At 45.6% G+C, this 27,745-nt stretch overlaps 1 protein-coding gene across 6 annotated transcripts in view; it reads right to left on the minus strand.

Moving 5' to 3' along the window:
• rims1b (regulating synaptic membrane exocytosis 1b) overlaps positions 1-27,745 on the minus strand; it is a 97,665-nt gene that overhangs the window by 36,547 nt on the left and 33,373 nt on the right. For 5 of the 6 annotated variants that reach the window (XM_029259237.1, XM_018750970.2, XM_018750969.2 and 2 more), the window contains exons 4-11: positions 23,758-23,769; positions 22,868-22,888; positions 11,517-11,818; positions 9,977-10,857; positions 3,943-3,968; positions 2,524-2,661; positions 599-698; positions 305-428 (exon numbers count right to left, since the gene is read on the minus strand). In XM_029259237.1, coding sequence (XP_029115070.1) covers positions 305-428; positions 599-698; positions 2,524-2,661; positions 3,943-3,968; positions 9,977-10,857; positions 11,517-11,818; positions 22,868-22,888; positions 23,758-23,769 — 1,604 coding nt within the window. The remainder of the gene's footprint in view (positions 1-304; positions 429-598; positions 699-2,523; positions 2,662-3,942; positions 3,969-9,976; positions 10,858-11,516; positions 11,819-22,867; positions 22,889-23,757; positions 23,770-27,745) is intronic. The other variant, XM_029259238.1, reaches the window with a different exon arrangement.

Genomic DNA, 27,745 nt, shown 5'->3' on the forward strand with positions numbered 1-27,745 from the left:
TGGAAAGAAAGCGATGAATACATCTTTTAAGCAAAGGGGAAGACAAATCAGAGATTGCGGATAAATAAAATATGACAGGTTCAAAAAAGAGAGAAAACAACTGGATTCTAATTTGATGGATGTTGTAGGAGAGAAGCAAACGGTTGGCTAATTCGGTTGTCTTCTGCGTAACGACCAGTAAACATTTTTAACCTATTCCATACACCAACACCACCTGAAGTGTCCCCTTTGTCGAAGGCAAACTCTTCCTCTGGCACCCACACAATTATTATACAAATTGTTTTCGACAGAATGGGCCACTCACCCAATTGGCCTTGAAACCACTATTTCGACTTGAGGTTCCGATTTGGATTCCAAAATGATGTTGTACACCTCCTTCTTCGTTGCTCCAGGCAGCGACTTTCCATTCCATTGCAGGACCTCATCACCTGGAAGCAGAAAAGTGTTTTACAGACAACCTCCTCTGCTCCTTTCAGGCAACACACAGGGCTGATGGATATAAGATACTGCACAGCAAACATCTGACTGACCATCAGCCGGAACTTTGATGGCCTGCAACAGAGAAATAAGTCACCATTCTCCAGCAGTTCCTGCCCACCTGCTCGTAGGTGGCCCACAACGTCAGCGAGACTTCCTTTCTTAACTTTGGTGATGAAGGCGCCAAGCCGGCCTGTTTCCGTCATCTTCCCTCCCACTACCTGAACGGTGAGACAGCAAAACTGCGGTCAGCCAACGTCCAGCGGCATCACTTCATTCCACCACATCCTCCTGATGCCACCTCAGCTCACAATCTTTTGCCTTGCCCCTTCGCTCAGAGTAGAAAAATGAGGTTCCTTTCGAAGAGATGCCACAATTCTTTATGCACCATAATGTAATGTAATCTGTATGAGCAGTTTTGTTAAACCTTTTCAGGGGAAAATTGTTCGAACCATGCCAATTAAATATTCGCTTGTAAATATGGAAAGAGAAATACTGGATAATTTAATTAACAGATTTTTCCCAGCTAAAAGCTATTTTAAGAAACTGAAAGGAAATACTGAGATCAAACTGCTCTTTTTGCAGACCTACTGAGAAAGAGCTTTAAATCTGTTTTGGTACTGATCATATACTCAAACGTTGTGCAAAGAGCAGTGTAGAATTATGAATGATCAATGTTCAATGATTTTTCTATATTGTTTAAAGATCTGTTATGTGGTTTCTATAACATCAATAAGGAGAGAGAAAACTAATACTCAGATTAATCTTATCTAACAAAAAACATATTGCATTTCAACCACTATATTTACATGCATTTATTCATTCAGCTGATGCTTTTCTCCAAAGCACCTTACAATGTTAAGGTTACAAGCACTTATCCATTCATGGAGTTGGGTAATTTTACTAGAGCAATTTGGGGTAAGTACCTTGGTGAAGGGTAAAACAGCCAGAGGTGGGGATCAAACCTGCAACCTTTGGGCCAAAAGGGAACAATGCGAACCACTACACTACAAGCCATCCCTATATGAGTACCATCTCAACCTCCAGCACTTGTAAAGCCCCAAAGAATATCAAGCTTTGTACTTCTTTCAAGGTTTTTCTGCAACATCTCTTCCTTTGGCAGTTTCTATTTGCACTGTGTTTGTATTTTTAAGCAATAATTTTTAAAAAACTCAGCTTGTAACAAAATTACCTGGGTTGGGATGATATAAGGAATTGATGGGCACTTGTCGGTCACAAACAGTTATAGCAGACCAGTTACTGTTAACTTATGTAAGGAAGGCTCACTGTCAGCAGAGTATCACTCATACATGTTTTGGGAAAGTATGCATCAGCATGAGCTCACTGTGTATTCTCTTTGAGAACGGAAATTATGCAGATAGCTACATTTTCATCTTGTTCGCACAGCACACTCTACTATCGAGAGGAAAATACATTGCCAAAGTGCAAAATTTAATTTAGTCGCACAATACACATTGGCAAATTTCAGTGCAACAACTTGCCACCATAAATCCAGTCCAACAAGTGACTCTGGCAAACCACACTGAAAAAAATGCTATTGCTAAATGGGGAAAAAAGCTAAATAAATTAGTGGCCACGTCAGCTATATGACTCAACTGACAAAATACGAAATATGCTGAATAATTAATCCTAATATATTGTTTATTTTAATAACTTTCAGCATGAGTAACAAAGGACGAAAAATCAAATGCAGGGTTTAGATTCAAGTTGCTGCAGTATACTGCAATATTACTTGGCTTCAGGTTTCTCCATAACTGCTCTAATGGCTTCTTGTCATGACAGCTTTGTAAATTACCCTGAATAAATCATAACCGTATTCACAAAATATTGTCATAGCAATTTTAGACTGCAGTTCTGTACTGCGGCTGTCAGTAAAGTTTTGTAAATCGTTAAGAAAGGAGTCTGGAAAGTGAACAAATTCTGAAGTGTGTTGCACACACAGGTGAGAGGGATGCCAGCAGTGTGAAGGAGCAGTGGGGTCAGGGAAGATGAGGTGAAACACGCCAGGACTGTCGCCTCCCTCACCTTGAGCCCCAGCAGGGACCCAGCCTCCTTGGGCATCGCAGTCCTCTTACTCAGAGTGATTCGTCCAATCAGATGATCACCCTCCTTGGACGGCTGCCATGTGACGGGATGCTGGAGAGGACGGGTGCGTGGACGTGACTGCACCAGTGAGGAAAACCCACCCTGAGCTGACCCTCACACACGCATGCATGCGTGCGCACACACATGCACTCGCACACAAAGAAATACACATGCGCACGCATATTCAAAAACTCATAAACTGAAACGTTTCCATATCCTCACGAAGACACGCATGAATACGAACACCCAGGTACATGTACGTCTACGTGAACACTGTTGCACACATTTGTATTGCTGTCATTATGGGCACTTTACGCTGAACCTCACCTCATGCTGACAAAATCAGAAGACACTAAATTAAAAAAAAAATCTGAGCATCTTTAAAAAACCCTCGTTTCATGTGGTTGCCCCCACAAAATCTATCATCATGCTATTAGAAGAGGGTCAGTAAAATATATTGTTCATTCTCACACAAATATACACATGGACATATATTCATGTGATTAATACTGAATCTTATGATAGATGAGTTTTGCATGGATACACACATGCTACAGGACATACTGCACAGCCGTATCTATTTTGAACATGCACACACATCCTTTCCACTGAACTATATCCAACACCAGCACTGCTCTAACATCATCACCAGATGTCTCTCCATGTGGCACGTAAACACACTGAGTAATGCATACTATTTTGTGCTATGGTATGTTCTCTTGGTTGGATTTTTTTTTTCCATCTGAGTTACGCTGCAGTTACCATGACAACGTGACAGACTGGTGCCGAAGCTCTGCACTGCCTCTAGGGGGCAAACAAATCGCGCTCATGGAGGAGCACATGGCATTTTTATTTTGGAATTAAGGGAGGAGGCAGAACTACAACTCTAGGAGACCCTCAGCATTCCTTAAAAAGCAGTGCTTTACATTTATACAACACAAAGAATGTATGGGGTGAAGAAACTGTGCATTCCACACTTTCTCTAAATCTTTTTCTAAACCTACCAATATTGCTTACAATTTTTACAAGTACAATTTTGACATCCATCCATCCATCCATCCATCCATCCATCCATCCATCAGCAGTCTGGGGCCTGTACAGTTCAGTATGCTAGAAAGAATGAGCTGAAGTATTACATCTTCTCTAAAGGTTGGTATCTAAGCCAACACCCACTACACCTGTTTCAACCATTACACTAACTGTTGTCCACTTAAAATTTTAACTAAAAGTACACTTGAAATCACTGCAGTCCTTCTGAGAGGACTCCTATTCCCAAATTAATCCTTCTACCATGCTGTTCCTTATAGGGGTGTACTTTCACACATCAGGAGCAGGGGGAGTCAACGGTTTTGGACTCACATGCCACAATGTGGGGTCCCAATCACCTGGAAGGAGAAGAGAGAAGATCAGTGAGGACCTCAGGGAAAAGGGGACAGAGCGCTCAGGCGCCGCCGAGCTGCACATTCGCACAAGGCACGTGGCATCGGACGTGCTGCAATGTAGCGCAGCAGTGGGAGACGCCACGTGCTCTTCCACTGCAAGTCTCCGTGCAAGTCTCTGCAGGTATCTCTGTGTGTGCTGGGAAAGGGAAATAAACAGCCATTCAAATGTTATAACATGTATAGGTTCTATTTCGGCAAAACTTGTCCCGGTGTTCAGATGCCAGATGCACTGAGCCGAAGTGCAAAAGCTTTCCGAGGCAAAGACGCAATCATGACGCACCGTCTTTTGAAAAGCAGGGTAGCGTTAGTTTCCCTGAGCTTCATGACTGTTGTTAAATACGTTGCGGTTCGTTTTGCAGCAGACCAGGTGCACCACACCAAACCTGGATCCTGTACACCTGAGGGACCTCACAGAGCAGGGTCAAGCCCAGCTGGTTTTCATGCTCCCCTTACACTAGTAAGAGCTCAGGAAGGGATTCAAAGACAGATCATTAAATCAGGTGCTTCAATGCCCAGCTGGGACAAAAGTCTTTTGTACCTGACAGCCCAGTAGCACGAGCTGAACACACCCTTATAAAAAGCAGGACACACTGACTGATATCCATTTGTTTACATTAGTGTGTGTATGGGGGTGCGGTGGCGCAGCCGGTTTGGCCAGGTCCTGCGCTGTGGTGGGTCTGGGGTTTGTGCCCTGCTTGGGGTGCCTTGTGCCGGACTGGCATCCCGTCCTGGGTGTCTCCCTTCCCCCTCCAGCCTTACGTCCTGTGTTGCAGGGTTAGGCTCTGGCTTGCTGTGACCCCGCTCGGGACAAGCGGCTTCAGCCAGTATGTGTGTGTATGGGGCTCACAGAACACAGGTGTCTACTGACAACAGTAAGAAAAGGCTGTCCAACTACCTCAACCATTCAAGGAGATACAAGCCTGCCTATCTTTACACCTACACCTTATTATTTAGCTGACATTTTTCTCCAAAGGAACTTATAATAATAGAGCCATTTACACAGCTGGTAATGTTCACTGTATTAGTTCAGGGAAAGTACCTTGTTCAGGGGTACCCTAGTAGAGATGGGCTTTGAACGAAGGTCCTTCGAAAGGATAGTAGCAGCTACTACCACTGCCTACCGTCTATGTTGCATGGAGCCCCTCTTGACAATGCACAGTATGGCCAAGTAGGGACTCATATCTGGGTGTTCACCCACAGATACAGAGCTCACCACAACTGAGCGATCCTACAGCTGAGGAAGCGGTTGAATGAAACTCAACCTGAGCACTACAATCCAGCGAAACACCGACTGCACGCAAAAAAGAGACAACAATTTTTGAAGTAGCCTAAATAAAAACAGTAATACAGTACAAGTGGTCCCCGGCTTACGATGGGGTTACATCCCCCGAAACCCATCCGTAAGGAAGAAGTGCCGGCACAGTCACGAGGGTTGCGAGAAAGGGGGGGGGAGGGTTTATTCAGAGTTGTGTGGGTCAACAGACAGGGGAAAGGGGGGAAACGGGGGCACAGGGAACCGGTAGGTGGTGGGGGCACTCGCAAGGGAGGGTTGCGTTTGGGGTCGGGGTCGTGTCCTGATTCGCCGACGTCTCGGGGTCATCTCCCGCATCGGCTTCTCAGTCGCTCTCTCCCTCTCGCTGGCCGGGGCGGGGAAAGAAATAGGGGCATTGATTAAATTCAGCTGCTGTTGGCCCGTCCCCAGCTTCGCCCCCCCTTCAGACCGCCCCGGCGTGCTACACCATCGTAAGTCAAAAATATCGTAAGTCGAAAACGCATTTAATACACGTAATGTACATCTCTACACGACAGACCAGGAGATGCAGATCGCTGCTGCTGCCCAGCATCGCGAGAGAGTATCGCTCTGCATATCACTTGCCCGGGAAAAAAATCAAAATTCAAAATTCAAAGTACCATTTCTACTGAATGTTTATCACCAGGCGCAGTGGGTTGGACCACAGTCCTGCTGTCCGGTGGGTCTGGGGTTCGAGTCCCGCTTGGGGTGCCTTGCGATGGACTGGCGTCCCGTCCTGGGTGTGTCCCCTCCCCCTCCGGCCTTACGCCCTGTGTTGCCGGGTAGGCTCCGGTTCCCCGTGACCCCGTATGGGACAAGCGGTTCTGAAAATGTGTGTGTGTGTGTGTGTGTTTATCACCATCTCACCATCGTAAAGTCGAAAAAATCGTAAGTCGAACCATCGTAAGTCGGGGGTCACCTGTATTGTATTAACAAAGTGGTGGTGGAGGCAGGTTGGTATTATCTTATACATTTTTGCCACATGAGACTACTGACAGCAAAGGGCCCAAACAAAGACAGAAACAAAAACTTTCATCCTACACATAAACTGCGAAATATCTCTCTATAAATATAAATTCAGCTTCAACACCCAGATTACACCTTCAGATATCCAGGAGTCTCTATACAGCACACGTATAGTATCCTATCGGTCTTACACAGCAAAGCATGTTATAGGAAGCAAAATACACACACAGCTATGGCTCACACTGCTCTAAGGCCCCAATCCATACAACCCAATACGGCTGGGAAGTATTGCCAGTTAAAACTGTCTAACCCTGTAACAAGATACTATACTGCACGCAGTAAAGGCTTTACAGTCTCATTTGACCTACTTGATTGAGACAGTAAAACTATCCGCGAGCCCAGCGCAGGATGCACGTGCAGCTTAGGCCCTTGTGCCATGGCAGGACGGTGCAGCGCTCGCAAACGACACCCCTCCGGGCGGCCCGCCGCATTCTTTCGGTATTAAGTCAACTAAAAAAGCTCATCACCCCGATTCCACTTATTTTCTCACCACGGTCAAAGTTTATCTGGTTTAAAATCAGGATCGGAACCATGATGATGTGGGGAGGGGGCATTTGAGGGGGGTTAATAAATAAATGCGCAATTACTGCCAAGACTCTGGTGAACTTAGTTAGAAGTGAATTATGGAGCTTTAATATTGCACACAAAAAATGATGATGTTGCTCTTCCCCGAGGCGGACCACCATGGCTCCATCGCTTCGTCGACCTAATTCAGTAACCGGCCTAAAAAGAAACTTAGCAAACAACAACGAATAATATACTCCTTTCACATGTTTCAGTTGTACAGTGAAATGTGTACATTTATTCTTTTAGCAGATGCCTTTGTGTGAGATGACTTACAGTGCTAGATACACTGCACTACACACTTACAATCATTCTCCTGTCTATGCAGCAATGCAATGCAATACACAGACAAAGGGCAGCCAATTTACCAGAGGCACATGTGGGAGGAAACCAGATCACCTGGAGGAAATCCACACAAAGAAAAGGAGAACATGTAAACTTTGCACACGGTGACCAGGATGTGAACCCACATCCACATGCACACACCAGGGGGTCCGAAGTACCAGAGCTGCCTGCTGGGTACTGCCCAAAAACTTGCTGCGGACTGCAGATAATTTTCCACAGGGATGGGCATAGCCTTGGAGGCTCGCGGCACAACACTCCCAATGTTAGCTCCCTGCCCCTCCAAACTAAACACCCTTGGTCAGAATGGTCATGGTGTGTGAGAGGGGAGGAAGTGGAGGGCTTTTAATGTGGCCTCTTCGTGAACCTCAAACAGGTGCCACTGGTCAGTACTAAGAGGAAGGGTTGCACGGCCCTAAAAGGAATTGTTGTGCGCGGGGGCAGCGTCATAGCTTGGGAACGAGTCCCTTTCCCAGCACCCTGAATTATTCACAGTCTGAGAGTCAACCACTGACTGTCAGGTGCATGAAGCCTGCAGAAAGCTGCAGCCGAAAACTGAAATTTCATAGCTCGGCTGCAAACTCTCTTAAGAAACTACAGAAAATGTACTTTCACAATACACAACAATGACCATCATCAGCTCACAGGTTCAAAAAATATTTCCGAGTTTCTATTTAACAATGTAAAATTGTAAGACAGCCTAAAAGAAAACAATTATGCACATTTTTAAGATGAAATACACCTACGTGAAAAGTTTTAATTCATTTTATACAGACCATAGTTTACGATGATTTTTAATATTTGGTTGTAGTTAAATGCTGCCAAAAATAAAACCAAATAAATCAGAAGTGTGGACTGTGGCTGTACCCAGTGTAGGTACAACTATGGAAATGCGTCAGGAACAAGCAGCTCAAGACGTGAAACACATCCACACATCAGAGCTCTCTGCACATCAGTAAGCTTTACTTTCCATCTTTACAAAATAATACGATCACAGGTGTGAAAAGGGTCCTATCTGCAAACCATGTACACAAGAGTTCTCCGTGACAGCGAAAAACAGTGTTATCATTTAAGATAAATATATAAGTTAAAGTTAGTTAAAAGTAAAAATTAAAATGAGTTAAATTAGAGTATGCTGTACCTTATTATTAAGAACTGGAGTTTACTCTGCCATCGGATATAGTAAGATCATTCCATAGGTTTCAAAGGTCACAAAGCTTTCAAATGTTACAGTAATCCTTAAGGGTAAAAATCTTTCTTGAGCCATTTCCTTACCACTCAAAAGATGATATGTGTACTTTATAAATCATTCCTGCCTGTGTCTGTAAAAATATTTCAAACACGTAAATGCATATCAGTAAAATTGGTAAAATTTTACCAGGTGACTTGTAAAATTAACGAGGTAAAAGTAAGGGAAATTTTACATTACAAAGAGCAACATAGACAGCCGTTGTTTTCAATTCTCTACGAAAGGATCAGACGCGACCGGTCTAGAACTTGATCGAAAAAGAGGGTGTAGATAATAGCACAGCAGCTACGGCAGCTGCCTTCCACTCAAAGGACCCGGGTCTGAATGGTCCCAGTCTCTGCTCCAAGACCCTTGATCGAAGAAGTTACCCTGAACTGCGCCGTTAAAAATTACCAAGCTGTATAAATAGGTAAATCATTTCAAGTTTTGCTTTGGAAAAAATGCAGAAATTTCACACAGAGGTCCAGATGTGACTTCTGGTGACAGATTCATTCTGAACTCCCTTACCAATTAATCCAGGATGGGGAGAAATCATTGCTATATTCCCGGTTCGGAAGAAGCCGTGTGGAGCCGTGAAGCAGCAGCCGCGTGTCGTCTGCTATCCGGTCTGGATCGAACCCATACTGCTTCTGCTATTTACATTCCTACTCCTGTATGTGTTAATATGCTGCCATGTTAAGTGGCTTTTGAGTAACTCCAGTCACTAAACACATTCATTCCTTCCTCCCATTGGCTAAAAGACCAAGGCCTTCAATATTTTTTTCCGTTTGTCAATTTATCATGAGTATTTATTTCTATTAAAAAAAGACTCTTCCTCTTTAGAGCATGCACAATCAAGCAAGAAATCATTTACGACTTGTTTCCCGAATGCCGGATAATGGGTTAATATTACAGATTTTTATTAAAAAACAAAGTGTGCCTTTTTGTTCAAATACTACATTCCTTAATGAAGGCAAAGCCCACTTTGCATTGGTTACTCAACATTTTTTGTCACGCCCCCCACAGCTGCGCAACAGGAAACACCTGCTTCGAATTAGCAAGCACAAGCTTAAAAAGGGGCTGCGGAACATAGCCCGATGCGATACCTTGTTCCGTCTTATTGATCACTTGCGCTCCTCGCCCTGCTCCTCGTCTCCGACTCATTGGTTTGCCTGATCACTCGCCTGTTTCTTGGATTTGCCCCTTTGGATTCCGTTTGTACATCGGTGACCCTTTGACTGTTCCCTGACAACGTCTACTGAACCGCCCCTTGACCAAGCTTCCTGTGCCTCGCGCTTGGGTCCGACGCAACCACGCCGGGGGAATAACGTAACATCCTTTATTGCATCTTATAATCAACGTGAATGTCAGGTAGGCTGTGACCGCTTACAAATTGCAACTGCGCTTGCATTTGTTCACTGAAAACAAGACGTCTTGAAGGCCCATTACACTAAGGAGTTTAGAGCCAGTTTTCTGAGAAGTCTGCAGATGAAGACTCACCTTTCTCGCTGACGCTCTCTATCTCTACGTCCTCGCAGCTGGTGTACTCCGGTGTGGAGCCACCCTCTTCCTCGGAGCTGCTGACAGACATCTGGCGCTTGTTGCCCACACGTTTGGGCTTATGGCGGGGAGGTGGAGGCCGCAACGATTCGGACTGATCGGAGCTCAGCGAGTCATTGCGTGGTATGCTCTCTGCCTTCTCCCTCTTGGCATTGCGAAGGACGGCAGCTGAGCCGGGCTCTGGGTGGCCCTTCCTGCCCCACTCCTGGGGTTCCCTGAGGCCTGCGGGGCCAGGCCGCAGCACGGGGGCAGCCTGGGGGCCGTGGCTTGCCGTGGAAGGGGGACCCTGTGTCCCAGCTCCGCTGCCACCACCACCGCCCCCCGCGGTCCTGTCCACTGAGTAGGAACGCTGGTTCTCCAGCAACGCCTTACGTTCAGCCCTGCCCATCCGGCCTTTGGGTCTCTCCCCTGTGCCCGTGGCCTCACCCTCTGGTAGCCCCACCTCATTGATAGCCACGTCGCTGTGGCGCCTTTCGTGGCGGACCTTGGACACCTCGGCTTGGAAGCGCATCTGCTGCTCCTCGGGTGGAGGCTTAACCGGGTAACGCGCCAAGTTGGGGTCGCTGCGGTAGCGTGTCTGAAACTCCTCTTCCCGTCGCTGACGCTCCTGCTCATCCTCGGGCCTTTTACCCTGTGGCCTGACCCTGGGCTCGGCGGGGCCTTCGTCCTGCGAGCGCACCTTCTCCAGCCGCCGGCCCTGGCGCCGCTCAGCCAGATCCCGGTCCTCCGACGCCTGGGAGAGCAGCAGGCCAGGCCCCCGCCGTCTCTCCCCTCGCAAACCTGTCCTACCGTTCTGTTCATGGAGCGACACTGGCCGTTTCCTGTGGGGTTCAGAGCCCAGATGAAAACAGAAGTCCATCTAGAATGCTAGCAGTGAATATAAACTACATTAGCCAAACCAGACCACTGCATAATCCTAATAAATTTATTTCAATAAATACAAATGGGGTCTACAGCAATACTTACTTTAACAAAGCAACACATGAAAGTCCTTCATAGGACGAAACATTTGACTTGGCTTCTGAGGAAGGTGGCCTCTAACATTAACACGCTTTCCGTAAAATGGATTGAAAAAGTCAAGAGCAGCTTGTGAAATATTGTACATTTAAAGTGCATCAGTGGAAAATTGGTCGTCTCGGTTCAGGTAAAAGAACGGAAATAAGGAGAAATTATAGAAATAAATTTCTAAGAGCGGGAATTCCTAAGGAATAAAAAGTTTGTTCGTTCTCCCACTCCACTGTGTAGAGTGTACTGTGGTCTCCTCTTAACACAAATCTTTACAGATGCACAGAACATATTTCTTCCTTCCACTTGATAGGACAGACAGACAGGATGCTGTAGTAAGATGGGGAAAATACATCAGTGAGAGATGGTCGCGGTTAAGCAGTGCAAAAAAGTAAAATGACCTCAGTACCATTTTGTCAGAGGATGGGTAACCCACAGAAAAGGAGGGAAGCACAACGGGGACAACAGGACCTACTTTTCCCTGGGGGGCTCGCTCCGGGAGCGCAGCACAGGCACGCCGGCTTGCCCCGCGTCTGGTCCCGTAGAGCGATCTGCTGGGGCAGGTGGCTGAGCCTCGCCGGTGGAGCCGGAAGCAGATCCGATGGGGATCTGAGAGCGAGAGCGCACCTTCTTGTCCCGCAGCGCTTCGCCGCACATGGCCGGGTCACTGACAGCTGCGCCCAGCGCCAACGGCTTACCGCCCTGCCCGGAGAACCACTCCCCTGACTTGGTGAGAATCTCCTGCTGCTTGCGGCACAGGTTGCACACCCACATCACCTAGGGTCGGGAGGCAGGGTGGTGGAGGTGGGAGAGCAAACAGACGGGGAAAGAATCAGACCACCTCCATGCCTTTTTCATTCATAAACGAGAAGTCAACTTTACAAATAAAGAGGACGTTCTTTTGAAATGTACATTTGATGAGAAATAAGAATTGTATCAAAACTTTTAGCCTTCTGCATGTATTTTAGAAATGAAGAACTTGTATTGCTTTCAAGGAACTAAAAGCAGCTCATTCCTCAAAGGGAGGGGTGGATGTTTGTGTATAACAGCAGAGCAAAGGACTACAGCCTTGGTCCCGTAGAGCACAAAACCTTTGCATTAGCACCTGATCTGCAGTGGAAACACCAGGTGAGGTGCATCCTTGATTTAGTCAAGAAATTAATAACTGCGACAGAGTGAAAAATACAGCAAATGGTTTGCAACCCCCGCTCTGCGGTAATACATAAACAGATTCGCATTCCCACATCCAGGTCCACCACCAATCTGGCGCACAGCAGCCCCTCACAGAACTGTTTCGAAAGTCAGAGGTTCATCTTGTTCACGTTGGCTTTTTATCAGATTTTGGCATCGCAGGCTGGGAGATTCCTTGAACGTGCGTTCATATGTCCCCAAAAAAGTATTGGACAACCTTGACAGGACTTGCTCGGGTGCCTAGTGACGTAAACCGTAACCCTAACCCTAACCCCCAGCATGGAAGCAACTTCACATAAGTGTGGAGAAGAGCACTAGGGCATCCACTATGAAAAGTGAGCAAATGCTGGGAAGCAGACAGTGAGGCAGTGGTTAAACCTCTTGAAACTTATGGTGTCTAGTAGAGTACATTTGAGGTGATTAAGGAACAGACCAAAATATATTCATATTCAATTCAGAGTTGGCAAACAACTGCTGCGCCTTCCGTTGGCCCTTCATCTATTGCTTTACGAAATATCCCAGTTTAAAAATGAGTATATGTGTAAAGTATAATGTGGGCTCCATCAGCATGTTTTTCTTTAGTTCTTTTGCAGATTCATTCATGCAGAGCACTATTTTAAAGGTTGACTGGAGTCATGTGGGCTCAGTATGAGCACCCTTGTCAGGAACTGAACCAGCAACCTCCTGTTACAAGTCAAGTTTCTCTCCATTATCACAATCAAATCAGTAATGGTCCATTTCAGAGGAGAATGATGGAGCTTCCAAAAATAACTTGACAGTTTCTTTTTTTTTTTCATGTCTTCCTCTCTCCTCCCTCAGATTACTTTTGATGGAAAATGGAAACTCGTGCACAGGGCTGGGAACATGCAAGGCAACATCGATGAGGCTATTTTCAGCCAGACTGTCTGCCGGTCCATTAAGATCCTCTAACTAACACTGGCGAGAGTGTGCGTGCATGTGTGTGTGTGTGTTTATTCCACTCTGAATATGCCGGAGAGAGCAGCAAGGCCAAACAATTGATCTCACTGGAAGCCTTCTGGTACCCGATGCAATGCCAGGAAATCTTTTAAAGGCTTCACGTTGAAGTGCTGGGTTTACAGAAGCTACTACTCTGTTCTCAAGCCGGCTGGCAGAAATGCTCTAAGTGATGGACAAAAGTATGCATGAATTTGAATATATACTTTTAGATTATATATGAGGGGGTGCGGTGGTGCAGTGGGTTTGACCGAGTCCTGCTCTCCGGTGGGTCTGGGGTTCGAGTCCCGCTTGGGGTGCCCTGCGACAAACTGGTGTCCTGTCCTGGGTGCATCCCCTCCCTTCCAGCCTTGTGCCCTGTGTTGCCGGGTTAGGCTCCGGCTCACCACAGCCCTGCTTGGGACAAGTGGTTTCAGATAGTGTGTGTGTGTGTGTGTGTGTGTGTGCATCATATATGATACACATAATCATAGTATGGATTTTAACCTGTAAAATTTGTTTTTGTACAGGTCGGGTTTTTAATGAAATAGTTCTGCTTAGTCAGAAATCATTTTCTCTTTTCTAAAAGCTCTGAAAAAAGTCTGAATTTGATCCCGCGGACCGGGAACTAGGATTACAGGAAGAAAGGTTCCATGGAAGTGACTTCCCCACCTACATAACAAGGTGAGAAACGCAGGCGCGCGCTCCACAGAGCGACGAGGACGAGCTTTCCGAGAAACACTCCACTAATAAACGCAGCACTCGGGCACAGTTTGGGTCGACTAGTGTAGTTCACCACATGTAGGAAGAAACAAGTGACAAAAACACAAACAGAATTTTTTCCTTTCAGCAGGAGAGAGAACGATATGCACTCAAACACGGCCGAGGCCGAAGCAGAGTTTAAGCGCATTCGCTGCTCACACACACACCTGGCAAAGCGGAGTCACAAGTGCAGCGCAGACCACTGTCTCGCACCTCCCTGCTGTGTTCCCTCAGCTGACCACCTCCAGAAAGCGCAAATGGTTCCCTGAACCGCAAAGGGTCTCTGAAGGATTTCTAATTTGGGGTTTTGTCATGCTGTTGTATCATGAAGAAATCACAGCTGGAATAACGGACAAAATAACAGATCTGTTTTTTGCAGACTTGAGAAGCCGTTATTACAGGTGGCCGTCGCTACCGCAAAAGGACTCGACTGCAGGGCCAAAAAACGGCATTTCTGCATTCAATCCGTTCTCTCGCGAAGTTACACGGATAAAAAGCCCGAATGGGAGGTCCTCTCAGAAGCAGCACCCCTTGCAAAATCCACACCACTGCAGCGATGAGGCTCCTCTTTGACACGGAGTTGTGTGGAATTTTCTGTCTGGGGGAGGGCGCTCGTTCTCGGATGGTGTGAATAGACTTGGCGTCAATCCTGACTAATCTAAAGCAAATCAGCTGCACAATCCACAGCTTTCAGGCACCTGGGAAACACTCCCAGGAAGGATTAGCGGTCCCTTTAATCCTGACTCCGCTACTGCTACTTGGTGCATCAGCCCACCGCAAGATATGGAAGAGTAATGGTTGAGGGTGTAGGACTGCATCCTCTCTAAATCATCCCAAAACAACCAGAGCAACAGTCTGCTCATTGGCAATTACATTAACGTTCCCGGGGATCAATTTCATCAAACAGGTCTGGCTAAAACACAGTGAGGCCAAGATCGATTCAATAAAGTAACCTGCATAGTCATGACAACGAGAAAGGAAATAGGAAAAGGAAATTAAATTAATATGTGCCAAAATCAAATTAATATGTGCATGTGTGTGTGTGTCTGTGTGTGTGTGTGAGAGAGAGAGAGAGAGAGAGAGAGAGAAAGAGAGAGAGAGAATTTACAGATGCTTTCCAGTGGAAAAGAAGCCCTCTAGGGAGTATGATAGTCACTGATGTCTTTTACCAGAATAATCCAAAAGTGATCTTTGAATTAGATCACATTCCAATTGCAAACACACAATAGAATTACAGTGGTTATTCCAATGCACTACAACAGCATCTGCAGCTCACACAATACACAAGAAACAAATTTCAAATTGCACATACACACGTTCGCACTGAGGGATACGGCAGAATGCGTGGATTAACACCGCAATAGGCAGAGCCCTAAAGCTGGAGTACGTGGTAATACTGCTCTGAACTGCCGGTACTGTACTGTGTTCCTGGACAGCGTTTTGAGGATGGGAGTCTGTCACTGCCCGCCCGCAAGTTTCTGCGGCCTAAAGGATAGGACATGACTTAGATGTGGCCCGACAGCAGTACAGTACATGGGCTGCTAGCTTGCTCCCATGTGCCACTGTGAAAGAAATCTCTGTCCCCTGCCTCTGACTGTGCCCCGCAGCCGCAGCAACGCCGTCACCAGAGCAATGACTCACCCAGGCATCACCGGGAGTTCACTTGACCGGATGTGACAGCGTTTTGCTATGCCAGTGAGCTCCATTCATTAGCCTGGTCTGCTGGCGGACTGGGCGTTCTCAGCCATGGGCTAAGGTTGTGTATGTGTGTGTGAGTGTGTCTCTGCGTATGTGCGCATGGGGGCTAAAACCTGTGGGCGGCATGTGTACGGGCAAGTAGTGAGCACTCCAGCGTGAGGGCGACTGTTTGTTATGTTGCTCCGTTCGCGTCGTGGCTCCAATGGCACTTCGATCCAGAGATTGCCGTTTTCCATGGCAACCGAGTCGAAACACAGACACGGCAACGGTTGGGTGGAAGCAGAGTAAAATTACTGAAATGAAGGGTAGGCTGATGCTGCGCTACGATGCAGCCGTATGAGAAACATCGGTTCAGTGTCTGATGTATTCATTGCCACTTATTTCTGTCTTCTGGTCCACGTGAACGGCACGCCATCTGGAACGGAAAACCTTCAGTCTAATGGCTATTTCTGTAGACTGTCTGGAAAGATCTGGAAGCGTCATATCCCACAAGGCAAACTGCCTGCAGGAAAACCAGTGTGTTCTTCTAGTGTCACCCTCATCACAAGGCTCTTCCATCCTCGCAGAGATCTTGTAGTGGACTTACAAGTAATGGTAAGTGTTCAAGGAGAAGAAGTTGGAAAAAATAAAATTGCATTCCTTAGTCAATCAATTGATCTTCTCTTTGTTACTGTTTGGTGCTGAGACATGGTCTTCATCTCCCCACCTAGCTGCACCTCTCATCTTCTGCTGTGGGGTCATAAGGGCAGGCTGGTGTATTCAGAGCACAAGTAACAAGGCTGGAGATGTGTGGAGTGACACAAAACGATGCGTGGGGCTATGTCGTCTCCAACAGGCATGGTATGGGAGACCATTCAACGGGAGGGCTTGAAGCACTTGAAGACTGCATATGAAGTCTCAGACATAGTCCCCCAAACTGGCTGTATTCAGTTTCATCTGGAGGTTCCTTCAGGCACAGCTATCAAAGGCCTTACAGTGGCTTAAAGACCTTCGGTGCCCAGCACAGTCTAATCTTATTTTGTTACAACACAAAAAATAACCTTGAATCCATAAAATGAATATCCACTGTTACATGTATCAATATCTATGCCTATATCTACATCTATATCTAAGGTACAGTGTATATATATGTACAGCTATACAGGTCCACTTTGGATAGAGAGCGCCAGGTCCTTGTCATTCATTAATGGGAGTTTTTTTTTTTTTTACCCCTCCACCATTGATTCTTTTATTGGAATCTCCTCCATCTCTTGTTGAGGGGAGCTGGGATGAGGACAGCTGGTAATGTAGTGGTTCGAGGTGTTGCCTTTGATCCCAAAGGTTGAAGGTTTGATCCCCACTTCTGGCTGTAGTACCCTTATGCAAAGTACTTACTCTAAAGTTGCTCCAGCGGTATTACCCAGCTGTATAAATGGACAAATAATTGTAAGTAAATTAACACTGTATGTCACTTTGGAGAAAAGTGTCAGGTAAATGAATAAATGTAAATGTACAAACACTATAGGTAACCATGTATCCTCATTCAGGGTCACACCAGTGAGATGCCAGTCCATGGCAGGGTTTGCCAACCCACAGTCTCACACACTATGGCCAATCCAGAGTCATTAATCCACCTGAAACCAGAGCACCTGGAGTTAACCCACATGAACATGGTGAGAACATGCCAACTCCACTGACTGAGTAGAGATCAGACCTGCACCCACCCAAACAGTGGGGGGCATCAGTTCAGATAAAAACAACAGATTTATGGTTTAGGGTGGGCTGTGAGAGCAGAGAAAGTCACAGAAAGCACAGTAAAGTGACAGTAGTGCTCACTGGGGTCAAACACAGACATCTCCTGAGGAGGTGTACTGCCGCAGCCTTGGCAATAGTCAACGTACGATGGCCGTGACTGCTGCCGCTGGCCTCCTATGAAGGAGGTCACGCAAGTGCGACAGGCTCATGCAGAAAGGGACCCACCGAGGAGCGAAAACAGAACTCCAGGAGCCACATTGTGCCCTGCTTAGCCAAGAAAGGCCATGTGAGCTGATGGAACACGCTGTACAGGTCCACTTTGGATGGAGGGCGCCAGGTCCTTGTCATTCATCAGTGGGAGTTTTTTTTTGTTCCCCCACCATTTATTCTTTTAATGTAATCTCCTCCATCTGTTGTTGAAGGAAGTTGGGATGGCGATGGTGGGAGGGAGCGGGGGTTGCTGTAATGGGGAAGAAGAAAAGCCAGCATTTTGCATAAATATTGTGGATGTCGGCTTTCCAACACAGGTGAAATAAATGGAGTCAGTTGGCATCGGGGCTTGGGCGGAGTGTCTCGACGGGGCTACATTCCCCTGACAGCTTGACGTATGGGGCAGCGCAGGCCCAAAAGCACTACCCATAATTCACTGAATTATAAATCCTGGATAAGGTTGAAAGACTGCCACAAAAGAGATTATCCGCCATTCCTTCTAATGAGCCTGTAGATCTCCACCCCGGAGAAGGTGCCCCCCAGGCTATTTATAACAGCCACTCATATTTCAGTTGGGTACGTAGCATTTCAAATTGTTGAACACCAGCATCAATACTGTCGATAATTTATAGCCGGGCCTTCCTGATCTTACCAGACCTGGACAATCCCACCACCAGCCCTTATAGGCACCATACGTTTCAGTCTTCAGAACAGGTGATTGGGTGAACATCATGAACATCGTGATAAGTTCAACTGCACTTCTTCTCCTTCCTAACAAATTTTAAGTGGGTCAGTACATTGACTGAGTATGTGGTGCGGGTGCTTGGTGTAGTCCCATGACTCTTTGGTGCGCCTGTGTGCATTTGAGATCTTCAGACTGTTTCCCACCGGGCTCATGTACGAAGGAGAAGCACAACGGCAAAGTGGAGCCCCAAAATAATTTCAAAGTGGCAATGTCTCCACCTGTCTCCACTGCTTCCTCTTGTCACTATTAAGCGAAAGGAAGAGCAACACACTCGCCCACCCACTCCTGAAGCCCAGGGACTGATGTGAACACGAGAGGGCACTGTTACCTTCGCTGCCACAACGCTATTGTTCTCCACACAAATGAACAGCTGTACTTTCCAACGTGAAGCTTTCTTTGCTGCAGATACTATGTATAAATACACTCCATCAAAAGAGAAATGTCAGCAGGAATGTATTTACAAACATATCCCATTCTCAGTAGATTCTTAATTGCTTCCACATTCTTTAAGTGCTGCCCAACTATTCATGAAGGGGTGTATAGTGCTGTTTGAAAGTATGTGAAGCCCTTGTGTCCCTTAGTTTTACCACAAAATGGTTATTTAACTGTAAATCACTGTTTCTCATGTGACATAACAGCTGCCTAATGATCAATTCAATATGCTGGAATATATGGAGGAAATCATGTGTAGTACAAACATACAAGTAGTGCAGGTGTAAAAATAAGTGAAACCCAAGTTGTATTGGTTAAACGAAGCAGGTAACTAGAACCAGGTGTGTAAATTACAATTTACTCATTTTCTACATTTATTTTAAGACTTAGCATTTAGATTTATTAGTATACTTTAATATTTCATACAGGAATAATGACCATCCCAACAGGGTGCACATACTTTCCAGCACTGTATATATGGAAACATATCAGAATCAAAAATGAACCTGTTAAAGTCACAGAGGAAGTGTGTCAACTGTGTCAATAAACATCATTTTTCTTTATCTAAGTCTTAATTTTTAATTCTCGTCATACGGGAAGTGGGCTGGTACAGTGTTTACCCGCAACGTCCAGTTTTAACAGTGCCAGGTGGTACAGATCCAAGTGGCAGCACAGGTGACCCCAGGCCACGATGGACACAGGACTTGCTACTTTCAGCCCTCATCCACCTGGATGCACAGAGATGTCTGATACTTGATATCATGATAAGATGCTTTGCCGTTTTTGACTCTGGAGCGCATGTTAATCCTAATAACGTTTTGAGGCTTGATAGCACTGCTGGTCCAAAATGTGAGAAACCAGCCTACGTGGTGCACACACATTCCGCTCTGGTGCCTTGGAACACTGTCCAGTACGGTGGGGCTTCAACAGTTACTAGTAAGGTATTTTTTTGTCTGGGTAACGGGGAACATAAAGTGCAGCGTGCAACGTCGCAGGTAGGGGGCGGGCTTCGTGCACAAAAAAAGGCAGTCCGGCCCGTCCAAGGTGGTGGAACTCCAAGGCCAAAAGGGACAAAAACAGATTGGATTTTGTTTGTTCTTTTAAAAGAGCCATCTGGAGTCCGAACGAAACACATAGACAAACGTCAGACAAACGCAGAGGGAAAGGAGACAAAACGGAATGGCGTGAGGCTTAATGAGCTGCATGTGGGGAAGGAGCCAAGAAGTGTGAAAGGGAAGAGTTTGGACAATGCACAAAGCCTCGCAATGCGGCTCTACTGTTATTGCTGTCAGTTCCGCTTCTGACATTTCCACAGTCCATTTCTGTTGGTGGTGTATCTCATTGTTTTTTGCAACAAAAAAAAAAAATCGAGGTAAACTAAGGAAAAAATTATTTTGATTCTATTCTCGAATATACGAAACACCTTGGGAAAGCCATACTTAAAATTCTTTCACGTAAAATAAAAACTTTAAAAAGCAATTGTTTATATTTTCCTAATGCTTTTCTCCAAAGCAATTTACAATTATTTACCCATTTATACAGCTGGGTAATTTTACTGGACCAATTTAGGGTAAGTACAGTTGACCCTTGAACAACGCGGGGGTTAGGGGTGCAGTCGAAAATCTATGTATAACTTTTGACTCCCCGGAAACTTAACTACTAATAACCCACTGTTGACCGGAAGCCTTACTGATAACATAAACAGTGGATTAACACATATTTTGAGGTGTTTGGTTGTTTTCCGAGCTTGGCATTTAGGTTGCAAACGTTTGCAACCTAAATGCCAAGCTCGGTGAATAACTGCACACCTCAACCATCAACCCAAGCTACGAAGACCATCAATATTCTCTATGATCTTTCACACATATTTTGTATGTTATATGTATTACATACTGTACTCTTACAATAAAGTAAGCTAGAGAAGAGTAAATGTTATTAAGAAAATGATGAGGAAGAGAAAATACATTTACAGTATTGTACTGTATTTATCAGTACCGTAAGTTTACAACGTCTGTTTACAAGATCAATCGTCTGTCTGTCAGTCCCTACATCAATATTGTATTATATGATACAAAACACTGTAGTGTTATATGTATTATGTGTATATTTTTTGGTAGTAAATGATAAAATAAACTAGTATCTATAGATATTTTATGCATTCATGGCATACCCACATCACAAACACCCCAAGCAGGACTTGAACCCTGGACCCACTCGAGAGCAGGACTCAGTCAGATCCACTGCACCACCACACACCATGACATACTCAACTTTTCTTAATTTTTTCAAGATTTCTAGGCTACACGGTTCGTCTGCGAGTTTTTTCAAATTGTCGCAAATCTCCAAAAAATCTTACAATATATTTAAACGCTACATGTAAGTGGATCCATGCAGTTCAAGGGTCAACTGTATTTTTCCTCAAGGTAATTACAGCCAGAGGTGGGAATCAAACCTAAAATTTTTGGGACTAAAGGCAGCAGGTCTAACCACCCCACCACCAGCTGTATCACCCAAGGTGGAACACAGTTAGCCTTTATTCTAAGGCACTTAAAATTTTACCAACCAATACATTATGTTGGATTAATACAGGTGACATACTCTGCTGAAGGGGTATGGTGGTGCAGTGGGTTGGCCCAGGTCTTGCTCTCTAGTGAGTCTGGGGTTCAAGTCCTGCTTGGGGTACCTTGTGATGGACTGGTGTCCTGCCCTGGGTGTGTTCCCTCCCCCTCCAGCCCTATGCCCTGGGTTAGGCTCTGGCTCCCTGTGACCCCCGTATGGGACAAGTGGTTTAGAGGTTGTGTGTGTGTGAGACATACTCTGCTTTCAGGTACTGTAACAAGACATGAATCAGTAGAAATTATTCAGAGAAATTACAACTTCAGGGGTCTGCAGATGTTTTAAGAAGTATTTTTCCACATTTCATGTTTTTAGAGCCAAAATGCAATGTGTCCCAGTGTCGTCCGGTTGGGTGCGTCCAGCCAACACACTTGTTTCTCCCCAGGAGCTGCAGGGAGAAGAGCAGGAGAAGTGCAACAGGGGGGACCCCCAGCCCTGCAGGAAGCTTGCACATCCCTTCCATCGATTTTTGGAGAAGTGCTAGCGGAAATGACCAAGCGGTCCAGTCGAGCATGTCATGGATGCCCAGGGTGGAAATGCGGAAAAGCTTCTGTGACACTCATTGGCATATGGAAATATACACTCCTAAAAGGGGTCTGAACGGAAACACGGCCCAGCACGACGCAGCTGTAGGGGCATGGGAAACTTCTTTCTGAAAACACTGCGTCTTTTTTTAGACACTAGTGTGCAAAGGGGAAGTGTTTCCATGCCAAATTGCAGAGAGAGACTGGGAAGTACCCAGGACTACAATCTCGCATACGTGAAAAAAAGCAAAAGTGGAAAGTTTGTGCACCGAACAGGCCGAGTATTGATCCTGAGGGACGACAAGGCAAGGAATCTTATATGATGAAAACAGTCAATGAGCAAAGATTATTTGGGAGATGCTGACATCTAAGAGTTCGTACTTACAGCAAGCCTGTATATTGAATGACTGCAGGTTCATGCAGCATTGATTAAAAAAATGAATTTTTTTAATGTATCTTTTGTTTTAGTCATCACACATACAGTATTATTTTTGTAAATAATGGCAAAGGCCCAAAGCTGAAAGCAGGGCAGGTTGTTCTTTCGGAAATTTCTACTAACAGGAGTATGATCAGGGCAGCTCTCTGACTTCCGCCAGTGGTTGATGGACTGGTTTCAGCTTTTGGGGGGGAGCAAACGGTGAAGTGGACGGAGTCCCGCCCCCATCACTTAACTCGTTCCCCTCCCCAGTGGCATGCCTTATGTGTGCACGAGTACGGGCGGGTTATAGTAGCATGCATGGGCTGCACATTCATTCTGCGGTCAGACCTCAGTCTGGGGGCCCATCTGCGGTCAGTGTGAGGCGGTGAGAACCCAGGACATTAGTGGGTGGCGCCCCCGCTGGCTGGGGTGGGACAACACATCGCTCATGCTGGGGCCTGCAACCAACAGCCTCATGGTCCCTCACAGGGGGCCACAGCGAGGCCTCAAGACTCATGCAGGACTCTCTTAACAAGCCTTACCCTGTCCTTCACTATGTGACACTTTGCGGGAGGAACACACAGAGCAACGAGTACAAGTTAGCAAAAACGTTTACCTGCAAGCTGTACCTCAAAGGAAACATCCAGAACATTGCAATCGTCCACTTTCACGTAGAGTATGTTAATAAAAATCACGATCAGGTTACATGTTGACAATATTATTAGGAATGCAGCAGAGTACATGGCTAGAGTTCATCCACACGTGAACGGACCTTGGAAGAGCAAACAGTCCAGTGCATCGCAGTATTCACCTTTAGCATTTTTTTCCAGCATGTTAAAAAAAAAAGTGCAAAGTGCAACTTAAACTGAGTAAAAATCACTTTTGATATATGATGTTTTTTATTTGCATAAAACATTTAATAATAAGAAAAAATATTTCATTGAGAATGTACATTTTGTGAGGTCGATGTACACGGTACCATCTTCGAACATGACCATTTCTTTTCTATTTTCTGCCTTGTTTTCTCACATCATGATGTTTTTTTTGTTGTTAAAATAAAGTACTTTATTTGAGTATAACAAGATTACTACTATGTCAAAATGGTTAAAAAATGTGCATGGCACACTGGAATCCGCTCAAGCAAGGATGAACTGTGCAAAGTAACATCTTTAACTTAGGAGGTAAAGTTTTCAGGAGTTTTAGGAGTTTTTCTTTTTATCCACGTGTGTATTTACTGTCGACAAAAAAGTGGGGCTTGAATGGTTGCAAGAGCAACGCAGCTTCGATTACCGTGCGATCAGGAGAAGAGCAGTGCGCAAACGCTGGTTGAGCAGCCGGGTGTTGGACACGTGGATAAAGAGGTACCCCACCGGCGTAAAGCATGAGAAAGTGTCCACCACAACAGAAAGAAAGAACGTAAAGAGGTGCTAACCACTTTGTCCTCCTTGTGCCATGCAGTCCAGGAAGCAGGGAAGGGGTGAGAAAGAAGTGAACAGAAAGAGAAACAGAGGGGGGTAGGTTGGGGTGGGAGGAGTGAAAATAGTTAATGCACAACAAAGAGCAGTGTAAGGCACTAAGTGACCTTCACGAGGGTTAGGACAAGTGCAGGGTGCGGACTGGGGACGGCAAATGTGCACAAACATGCAGACCACAATCGCTCTCATGCGCGTAACCGTGACCTTGGCTTTCGGGCCACACCGTCCAGTCGGTGCAAACAGACGCACGGGTGCTTGAAGTCGTGCTTTTCGGAATCGCTCGCTTTGCCGCCTTTCTCGTGTACATTCGTTGCCTTAAACTGTGTCCAACGTGGAGGAACTGTTACGATAAAGGCTGGCGGCGTCTCGTGCGGGACATTGCGGTGTGCAGTACGATTCAGCTGGGCACAGTAAACGATTTAATCACATCCACGAATGAGATATGTGCCTATGGAGATAATGAATTATTTGTTATTGTGTAAACATGAATTGCTCGTTTGCAGCGAACTGTGCCCATTCATAGTCCCGGTGGCATAACAGGGTGGCGAACGAGGGCACGGTGTGCTAATTACATCACAGACAGCTTGTTCGTCTTTAGCCTTGTCAACAGGGATACTTCTTTCAGAAGCGTCGGCAAAATAAATGCATAAATGGATGAATCAGTCAAACAAACTAACTCGTACAAATAAATGCAGTCGGAAACAAATATTGACACGGGAAGAGTGCAGCGGGAGAGCTGCAAACATGAATAGGAATGATTTATGTAATAGAACAAAAGTGCGCACTTCCTAATCCAGTTATTCCAGTCGGCCGGCGCTTCGCGACAGAGGTTCTAGCGGACGGAGTCCTCAGACTTGAAGGGGGAGCGGTCGAGCTGCATTTTGCGTGGCAGCCAGGAAGTAGCAGGGTTCATCCAACGATCTCGCGCCGCTACACCCACGCTCCTCGGCTCGCTCTACAGTTGGACCTCGTACAACCGAGCGCACCGCGCGCGGTTCCCGACCGCCTCAGTCACCTCAGTGCTGCGTTAAAGGCCTGTTCACCTTTTATTGCACAGCAGCTGCTAAACTTACACATATCATTTTGGACCAGAAGTCTGTTTGTAACTTGAATTGTTTGTAACTCCAAAGTCACTTTTATCATTACGTCATAATCAGTAAAAGCTTATCTGCTCTATTAATTGCTCTACTGCCCTTAATGTGCCTCTATTAACTCCCAGTTTCAGTTTTGTAAGAAACTCAGAAAAAGCTATAAGGAAAATTTCAGAAGTTAAAAATTCTATATTTATTGTACTTTCAGCTACCACTTGTCCATTGTGGGGTTGAAGTGATTCAGAGCCTATTCTGGACAGAGCGCAAAGCAGGAAACAAGGCATAGGGTTCGGCTTACTGGCTACCAACTGCCGGCTGTGGAAATGCAGGTGATGTTTGCTCCAGAACAAACATTTTTGAAAATATACAAGTGAAGAAAATTCAAATATAAATAAGTAAATATATACATACATACATTTTCATTTATTCATTTTCCAGATGCTTTCTCCAAAGCAACTTCCAATGAACTCTATGTAGTGTTATCAGCCCACACACCTTATTCACCGTGGTGACTTACACTGCTAGATACACTACTTACAATGGGTCACTCATCCATCCATACATACACACATATATAAAAAAATAAATAAATGGCAAAAATACTAGCATCAGTTTTTTTTTTTAATTTTTAAGTTGTACATTGGTAAAGCAAAGACATGGCATATTTCATCCTTAGAAGCACAAATGTTTGGTTGTTATTGCATATTACTTATCAAAGCTTGATGCAGTATAAGTGGTTTCATTTTTAAAGAACTTTTTTGACAGTACGGCATCATTGTTAGCAGCCAGTTTTCTAGAGAGATTATTATCATTACAGGTTATATTATAATCGTTATAGAAATCAGAAGCCGCAGCTGTATTTTTTTATATTATTTCTCCCATTCAAAGTAAACATCAGTATTAATATTAGCAACTTCAACACTCCAACAGTGCTGACACAAGTATATCATTAATGTCACTATAATAACTATACTTTGTGTCATGCAGGGAGTCTGTAGGTGAGCTCAGGTACTCAGGCCTTGTCAAAGTGAGGCCATTCCTCCAGTCGAACCTGAGCCCTGTCCGTCACCCCGCACCTCCTTAACTTTCCGGGCGGATGCCCTTTTCGGCAGGTGTCTTCCTCTCGCACGGAAGGGACGCCCCTTCGGGAGCCAGAGGGGCACTGAATTTTGACCCCCCTGGCTAATCATCTACATGTTACCTTCCCCTCGTCGCGCTTGTGATCTGTCCCGATGACTCTCGCAAATCACACTTCAAGGCCCTTCCTTCTGTTGACTTTCCTGCACAGGCTCGTTATGAATAAACACTAATTAGGGCGCCGGGTTCAGCGGCAGCTGTCTCTGAGGGGAGTCCTCATTAAATATTGAGATCTGGGAGGGCTGCACCATTTGAGGGTTTTCCTGTGGCGCCCACCCCCCATCGACACCCAACTCCAGCCCTAGCGGCACGCATGCTGGCCTCCGTCCGGCTAATGCCTTATTAACCTTTCTCATTCCGTACCACCTATCGTTAGCCTGCACCGAAGACCAGCCTCCCGAACCCTCGCCACGTGAGTGTGACACACGTTCATCGCAGCAGCACCAATGCACCCCATAAACTGGGTGCAGATGAATGCGCTGAGTTCATTAACAAGGTGCCGTCAGTTGGGAAAGCGATCTCGTTTCCCCTTCTGGAGCCTGAACGAACCAGGTGGTTTCAGCGACATTGAAAAGGCTTAGTGTTTATTTGGTGGTGGCTTATCATGCTTACAGCTGATCCCATCTGTGAGCCCTTTGTACATTTTAGACTGAAGCACTCGACAAATTCTCTCGCCAAAAGGTTAAACACGTAGCTCAAACTAGGCTTCGTTCTCCATCCTGTTTGCCCAATCTGATCAGCGCTATGCATTAATCCCCCGAGATGCGCACGTTAGACATACGAAAATTCACATTTACGAAGTGCATTATTCAAGACCGTCTTTCTATTCATGTAAAAAAAAAAAAAAAAATGTGGCAGTTACGAGAAGCACTGGAGGCCATGCTAACTCCGTGTCAGAAAATAGCCTATTTCATCCTTGAAAGGCTCCTTTATGCTCATGGGTGAGGCACGGGCACTGCAGCGCGCCAGGCGGGCATCTCGGCAGTTACACTGTGGGCACGTGTTCGGTCAGCATCTCTTCGCATACTCCCCCGTTTGTGCTGTTATTTTTGTAACTCTGTAGTGCATCATGGTTACGCCAACAGAAAAATTAAGCGAAAAATGTGCAAAGAAAGTGGAAACACACACAGAGACACTTGTACACACTCGAATTAGTACATAAACTGAATGTCATAGAGGGGGTGCGGTGGTGCAGCAGGCTTGGCCGGGTTCTGCTCTCTGGTGGGTTTGGGATTCGACTCCCACTTGGGGTGCTTTGTGATGAACTAGCATCCCGCCCTGGGTGTATCCCTTCTAGCCTTGCGCCCTGTGTTGCCGGGTTAGGTTCCGGTTCGCTGCGACCCCACTTGGGACAAGTGACTTCAGCCAGTTTGTGTGTGTGTGTGTGTGTGTTGTGTTTGTAAGCATTTAAGCGTATGCTATGCAACAACTCTGAAAGAGCTGAACGAACACAGGTAAACAGCTGTAAAGTTCGACAAATAATAACAATCCATACAGTACTATAGTGTAATAATGAAGGGAAACTGCCTTGTTGTGTTGTCTTATGATAACTAATGTTAAATTTTAAAGAAATTGTGTCCATTTCAATGGGATTTGATGACATTTTACCATAAATAAGTGGACTTTTGGAGGTTCAAACACATAAAAACTTTTACCATTAGTACTAATGGCAATTACAGCTTCAGTTATGAGGGTTAGCATTATGAAGGGTTTCTCA

This window comes from Scleropages formosus, chromosome 16, assembly GCF_900964775.1.
Source record: "Scleropages formosus chromosome 16, fSclFor1.1, whole genome shotgun sequence".
Taxonomy (NCBI): domain Eukaryota; kingdom Metazoa; phylum Chordata; class Actinopteri; order Osteoglossiformes; family Osteoglossidae; genus Scleropages; species Scleropages formosus.